This window comes from Scyliorhinus torazame, chromosome 24, assembly GCF_047496885.1.
Source record: "Scyliorhinus torazame isolate Kashiwa2021f chromosome 24, sScyTor2.1, whole genome shotgun sequence".
NCBI classification, from domain to species: domain Eukaryota; kingdom Metazoa; phylum Chordata; class Chondrichthyes; order Carcharhiniformes; family Scyliorhinidae; genus Scyliorhinus; species Scyliorhinus torazame.
The window spans coordinates 2,762,866-2,770,547 of NC_092730.1; the positions used below are offsets into that span (position 1 = coordinate 2,762,866).

General features: G+C 49.4%; 1 protein-coding gene across 1 annotated transcript; it reads left to right on the forward strand.

Annotated features, from left to right (window-relative positions):
- The first annotated feature begins 940 nt into the window (after positions 1-940).
- On the forward strand, positions 941-7,456 carry LOC140399824 (actin, alpha cardiac muscle 1-like). The gene is made up of 7 exons (XM_072489274.1): positions 941-1,077; positions 2,579-2,719; positions 3,817-4,141; positions 4,955-5,116; positions 5,203-5,394; positions 6,071-6,252; positions 7,309-7,456. The coding sequence occupies exons 2-7, from the start codon at positions 2,591-2,593 to the stop codon at positions 7,450-7,452; spliced, it is 1,134 nt and encodes a 377-aa protein (XP_072345375.1). The 5' UTR covers positions 941-1,077; positions 2,579-2,590; the 3' UTR covers positions 7,453-7,456.
- Positions 7,457-7,682: the final 226 nt, after the last annotated feature.

The following is a 7,682-nucleotide window of genomic DNA, read 5'->3' on the forward strand; positions in this document are numbered from 1 at the left end:
CCTCCCCCACCTCCCCCCTTCTCCTCCCCCACCTTCTCCCTCCCCTTTCCCCTCCTCCTCCTCCCCCTCCCCCCCCCCCGCCATCCCCTCCCCCACCGCCCTCGCCTTCTCCCCTCCCCCACACCTCCTCCCTCCCCCACCTCCCCCTTCCCCTCCCCACCTCCCCGCCTTCCCTTCCCCCACCTCCCTCACCTTCTCCCCTCCCCACACCTTCTCCCTCACCCACCTCCCTCACCTTCTCCCTCCCCCGCCTCCACCTCCCAGCTTCACCTCTCCCTCACCTTCTCCCTCCCCCACATCCCTCGCCTTCTCCCCTTCCCCCCCCCCACCTCCTGAATCCTCTCCCCCACCCCCTTCACCTCCAGTCCCTCCCCACATCCCTCACCTTCTTCCCTTTCCTCCCCTCCCCCACCTCCACAACCTTCTACCTCAATCCCTCGCCTGCCCCTCCCCCATTGCCTTACCTCCACTCCTGTGTGCCTTTCCCTCCCCCACCTGTCTTCTCTACCTCCTTTCCTGAAATCCTTTCCCAACTCCCTGCACCACCTCGTCCATCCTCCACCTCCTCTCCCATTTCCACCTTTTGGAGGTTAGTGTAGCAAGGTAGTTGAAATGAGAGCTGTGCCTTTGCAAGCTGTCAGACACCCAGGTTGTCAATGGCCACTGGATTAACGTATCTTTGGCTCAGTTCAGCTACAGATCTGGTTACTGCAATAATAGCTGGGAGATGGTTCAACAGACACATGCAGGTCTTTCCCAGAAGGCTTTCCGTATAAGGAGAGGTATTCCTTCTCCATAGTTAGTTCTGATTGGTGCCCTCTTTCCCTAACATGGCTCTCTCTATCTCATTGGGTCGCATTGACACTATTTCACCTTGAATGGGCCGGTAAAATGAGCCTCGGCCCTTCTCCAAATATGGCGTGTGAGACTGACAATTCCTTCCTTCTGGAGACCTGAGAGTGGAGCAAATCTGGGATTCTCTGTGAACTATAAAAGCCAGACTGGCACAGAGCAGGACACCCTACCACCAGTACCCACCTAGACCTCTCTCTCTCTCTCTCTCTCTCCTAGGAGCCGGTAAGATCAAATTCTAGCTCTTTCTCATACTACAGGAGGCAAGGGGGCAAGGATCGGCGGACTTTCAACTTGGACAGGGCAGTAGTGGCAGAAGGTTTGAGCACATTCTCGAAGAAATATGAGCTGACAGAAAATAACAGTAAACAAATGGAGAAATGAGCAAAGGAAATGTGGGGGAGAACAAGTGGGAAATCGGAAACAGAAATTATTTTAGCAGATTAAGATATCAGTGGAAAGAAGACTTAACATTGGGAGGAAGTGGATTTTAGAATGTGACTGAGTGAGCGGTTTGTTTGAAGTATTGAGCCAATCCGACAATTTAATCCAATTTCTAGATAAATGGTGATTGTTAAAATCAGAAAATGTGATTGCTTCTGGCATTATCACTGGTGCGTTTTGGATTTGTCCGAGATTCATCTCTTCTAATGCAGAGTAACTCTGCTCATTGCTGCCAAAGAGCCTTGCTGGCTGGAAATGGGATTCTATCAATGCGTAACTGATAACTGGGAGAAAATTGGGATTGGGCGCTCTCCCGGTGTCTTGAAAGACTGCCTTTTTGTCCTCTGATCCCAGCAATGCAGCTTCCTCCCTCTTTCCGATCGGAAAAAACAGATATGTTGGGCTAAGATACGTACACAATCATTTTCAAAATTATTGTTGATTAATGAGCCAATCAAAATGGTCAGCAACATTCCCGTCTCCTCCAAGCTTGCAATGGGATGGAATAACCAGGACACTGCCTGCGAGACAGCTGCGTTCCTCGGTTCCCATCTGAACCCACCATTCTCCCTTTTTAATACTGCTCTCTTGCCATCTCCTGCCCCTCCCTCCCTCCCTCCCCCCCCTCTCCCTTCTACTTACTCCTCCTTCACACCAAAGCCCAAAGTAACTCCCAGGGTCTATGTCTGTTGACAGCAGTGTGAAAGGGCAGATTGAGAATCAATTCAAGTGGAATTGTGTCTGGGGTAAGTTTTTCCAACCGTTGACTGAGTGAATGTGTGAGTGCAAAGGATGTTGGATCTGATGGGATCCTGGAAGTCTTGGCTTAGCTGCACTTTCTCTCTTGTCTGATCTGTGTCTGTGCCCTTGTCTGAGCCTTGCCTGATCTGTGTCCTTTATGGAACAGTTTCAAACACTGAGCTCCCCACCCCATTTTCACAATCTGCAGATATATCTTTCCCTTCTTTTCAATCCTAACTCTGTTTCTCTCATTCTCCTGAATGAAGACTCCAAAACAAAGTTGCTCATTCCTTGGAAATGGGTTGGAATTTTTGGAGGTTGAGGGGTGAGGGAGCTGAGGGGGAGTAGAGGGAAGTGGAACTCTTTCCAGAACATTCTGCTTAGCCAGCCAGCCCACACGCAAGGCAAATACTCAAAAGTGGGTGTCTTCTGAGGGAACAGGGCAGCAAGGTGGGCAGCGTCTCAACATCACCTGTCTGTTTATTAAACCTCTGTGTGATTTGGAATTTTAACTGCATTTTCTCCCTCCCTCTAATCGCAGAAATCCAGCAGCATGTGTGACGACGAGGAAACCACCGCACTGGTCTGTGACAATGGTTCCGGTCTGGTAAAGGCTGGCTTTGCCGGTGATGACGCTCCCAGGGCTGTTTTCCCTTCCATCGTGGGCCGGCCCAGGCACCAGGTACCCCCGCAGTTGTCATCTTACCCCCTCTACCCCACATGCCCCCTTTTCATATATTCCCTGTACCCCACCCACTCGTACAAAAGTCTGATGGATGATTCGTCTATGGAGCACATTTAGAATTGCGTTAAACGGCAGGTGTACAACTTCCCTTGTTACACTTAAAGTGCTGTGAGGCTCAGAAACAGAAAACTGAGACACACAGAACTATACAATGCACAAGTCGACAATTTAATCATTGTTGCAGAGCCATTTATATAATTAATTCCCACTCCCCTGCTCTTTCCCCATAGATTGCATTTTCTCTTTCAAGTATTTCCCCAATCCCCCCTTTTGGAAAGTTCCTGTTGAATCTGCTTCCGCTGCCCTTTCAGGCAGAACCTTCTCAATCACAACAACTCGCTGTGTCAAAAAAAACACATCCTCCTCATCTCCCCCTCCCACCCCACCCCCCTATTGGGTTTTTTTTTTGCCAGCGTTGTCATTGCTGAATCATTTGACTCCTTCAGTATGATGAGTCTCTGAATCATTGACAGATAATCGAGGTGACTAAATATAGAGAGCTGATCCTGTACAAGGCAATGTTGCTGGTGTGACATGTCCAGAATGTTGGGCCGGAATCTGGAATCTGACACTCTCTCTTACACGTCTCTATTTCCAGTCCGGCTCCCACAATCAGGATGTTCCCAGCTTTATTTTTTTTCTTCTGGGGATTTGCCAGATATTTTTGGGTCACACATTTTGGGTCCCTCATTTCTTATCTGGAAATATAAGGCTGAAGATTTTGGGAGCTACACTGACACGCATGAAGTCACAGCCAGTTTACACCGGGTGATCATGGAGGGTCTGAAAGAATTTGCAGCTGCTTCCTCAGATAGCCCCCCCCCCCCCCCCCCCCCCCACCTTGAGGTGGGCGAAAAAAGGGGTAGGCCCACTTCAGCCCAGTGCACACACTCACCTTCCCTCTCCAACTGAAGCTGGGTGCCGAGGAACGAGACACTGTAGTTAACCGAACTGGTCTGTGACATTCAGAGGCCAGTTTTCTCATTGTGGTGCTTGTCTGAACTAATTCTAATGTGTTTCTTGGCCTGTTTCAGGGTGTCATGGTTGGTATGGGTCAAAAAGACGCCTATGTAGGAGATGAGGCCCAGAGCAAGAGAGGCATCCTGACTTTAAAATACCCAATTGAACACGGCATCATTACCAACTGGGATGATATGGAGAAGATCTGGCACCACACTTTCTACAATGAGCTTCGTGTGGCCCCTGAGGAACATCCCACCCTGCTCACTGAAGCCCCCCTCAACCCCAAGGCTAACCGGGAGAAGATGACCCAAATCATGTTTGAGACCTTCAACGTACCCGCCATGTATGTCGCCATCCAAGCTGTGCTGTCCCTGTATGCCTCCGGCCGCACCACTGGTACAGTTGGATTTTTTTACTTCCAATCATTTAGTTTCAAAAATGTAAAGAGTAGGAGGAATGAGCCGTGGACATATATAAGCTTAAAGTACTGCCTCTAAAAGCAGCACGTCTCACCAGGGGTGAATGAGAACCTAAATGGTGAGTGGCAGCAGGCTGTTCCACTGTTGAGTTCATCACAGATGAACCTGGTTCTGCCCTCATCAGATCTCCCCATGTTTCCCTGGAATTGGGAGCTTTCCTGTTGGAAGTTGGGTTGAGTGAGCCTTGCGCCTTGGTCAGGTAACCCGGCTGGGGAAAGAAAGTTACCCTGAGAATTAGTCTTGATTGTCCTGGTGTTAACTGAGAATCAACAGTGATTCCATCTCCATCACATTGTTTCCCAAGTTACCAGGTGGAGACGGACGTGAAATTACGATTTTATCCTTTCCCACACTCAAAAAATAAGGAAAACATCACACTATAGCAGCACGGTAGCATAGTAGTTAGCACTGTTGCTTCGCAGCGCCGGGGTCCCGGGTTCGATTCCCGGCTTGGGTCACTGTCTGTGCAGAGTCTGCACGTTCTCCCCGTGTCTGCGTGGGTTTCCTCCGGGTGCTCCGGTTTCCTCCCACAAGTCCCGAAAGACGTGCTGTTGGGTGAATTGGACATTCTGAATTCTCCCGCTGTGTACCCGAACAGGCGCCGGAATGTGGCGACTAGGGGCTTTTCGCAGTAACTTCATTGCAGTGTTAATGTCAGCCTACTTGTGACAATAAAGATTATTATTATTATTCTGTCTGACATTTTTACTTTCTGTGTCTTGTGCTGCAGGAATTGTTCTGGACTCTGGTGATGGTGTGACCCATAACGTCCCCATCTATGAAGGTTATGCTCTCCCTCACGCCATCATGCGCCTGGATCTGGCTGGTCGCGACCTGACTGACTACCTGATGAAGATTCTCACAGAGCGTGGTTATTCATTTGTCACCACTGGTGAGTGAAAAGACTGAACCCTCAGGGCAGACTTTGCTTTGGGTCCGTTCACTTTGTGCTAACCATCTTGATTTTGCTTGATTCAGCTGAACGTGAAATTGTCCGTGACATCAAGGAAAAACTTTGCTACGTGGCTCTGGACTTTGAGAATGAGATGGCGACAGCTGCATCATCTTCATCTCTGGAGAAAAGTTATGAACTTCCCGATGGCCAGGTCATCACCATTGGCAATGAACGTTTCAGGTGTCCAGAGACCCTCTTCCAGCCATCCTTCATTGGTAAGAACTCTATCCAGTGGACTGCGCCATGAGCTAGACCTTACATTGCTTCTCTGATGTCTGTCCGAATGACGTATTGAGTGTGGGTCCAACCAAAACTCTGCCTAAGTCAAGCTATTTGACCATGGGGATATCACCTGGACCTGATCATTGGTCACCCATAGAAAACTGGTGGAAAGCTACCAGGAGCAGGACCGTCGGCTAAATTATTTTCTATTTCCTTTCCTCCTCTGAAGCCCACTGGCGGTATCCTCACCACTAGCTAACTATGGGAGACTAAAGCAATAGAACCGTGGTCTATACCTAAAGCCATCGGACCTGCTTTCATGGGAAAAATCCAACTTGATCAGTTCAATTTTGGTCAGGAGTCCTAAATGTCAAATGAACTGAAAAACGCATCAACTTCCAGGGTGATCTGCAGTTTTTAGAATCAGGGTCTGAGTTGGCTCCCGTCAGTAATCATTGCTTCTAATAGCTGACCCAGAAATATTTCCGTCTCTTCAAGCACTCGTACAACTAGCATTGGAGGGAGGGAGAAGGAGTAAAAAGTAATTTGCCCCCCCCCCCCACCCCCACCCCCACCCGACCTATTTCATTGCTCTCTGCTGAGATGATAGGGCATCAACATCAGACTGTATCTCACTCTTACCTTCTCTGCTCTGTCTCATTAAACCAGGTATGGAATCTGCTGGCATCCATGAGACCACCTACAACAGCATCATGAAGTGTGATATTGACATTCGTAAGGATCTGTATGCCAACAATGTCCTATCTGGTGGTACCACCATGTACCCCGGTATTGCCGACCGCATGCAGAAGGAAATCACTGCCCTAGCCCCCAGCACGATGAAGATTAAGGTAGGTACCCACTGATTATTAATACTCCAGCCCCCCCCCCCTTACAAGAACCCTCAATAGGAAGTTACCGAGCAGCGAACATGCTCTATCATCAACGCTCCTCTGTCTAAGGCAAACCATTCTTCTCTCCTCCCTGGAAAGGCAATTACTCAATATTACTTAGAACACAGAACATACAGTGCAGAAGGAGGCCGTTCGGCCCATCGAGTCTGCACCGACCCACTTAAGCCCTCACTTCCACCCTATCCCCATAACCCAATAACCCCTCCTAGCCTTTTTGGTCATGAAGAGCAATTGATCACGGCCAATCCACCTAACCTGCATGCCTTTGGGCTGTGGGAGGAAACCGGAGCACCCGGAGGAAACCCACGCAGACACGGGGAGAACGTGCAGACTTCACACAGACAGTGACCCAAGCCGGGAATCGAACCTGGGACCCTGGCGCTGTGAAGTCACAGTGCTAACCACTGTGCTCCCGTGCTGCCCTGTATTGAGGACAGAGATTTTTTGAAATAAATTCAGAGCACCCAATTATTTTTTTCTCCAATTAAGGGGCCAATCCACCTGCCCGGCACATCTTTGGGTTGTGGGGGGGCGAAACCCACGCAGACACGGGGAGAACGTGCAGACTCCACACGGACAGTGACCCAGGGCCGGGATCGAACTCGGGTTGGCAGCGCCGCAGTCCCAGTGCTAACCACTGTGCCACACGCCGCCCTGCTGAGGACAGGGTTGATGACATCTTTGTAGCCCGAGCAGCAGCTGTGCTGTGGTCTGAAGGAGATAATTGAGTCTGAAATGCACTCTTTGCAACGTTAATATCTTGTCCATCTCAGTTCCTGTCCTTGGGACATGGTTATAGAGATGGAGACCACACTGTAAAAATATTGGAGACTGAGGGAAGCATTTTAGGAGATGTAGTAACAGCGCCCTTAAAGACACACATCTGCATTGTAAATGTTAAATGTACAAATAATTGGATGGATTGTTCTTTCATCACCTATTTTGACAGAGCCAAGTTCTGAAATGATTGTTTCTCACTTTTTCTCTCTGCAGATTATTGCCCCACCTGAGCGTAAATACTCAGTCTGGATTGGAGGCTCGATCCTAGCTTCACTTTCCACCTTCCAGCAGATGTGGATCAGCAAACAGGAATATGATGAGGCGGGTCCTTCCATTGTGCACAGGAAATGCTTCTAAACAATCTCAGCCCCACCACCCAGCAATGAAAGGCAGTGAGTTTTTGGACAACGGCAATCGGTCGCTTGTCCTCTGGAGGTTTTTAGTGTGCTTAACGCTCTAATCTACAGTGCACTCGACAGTGTTCCACCGAGACCTGGCTTCCAACCAAAACACTTTGAGAAGAGGGTCAGGCTGCTCCTCGTCGAGTCTACCCTGGACTGTGATGTGCCCCAGTCTGTCAGTGTTCA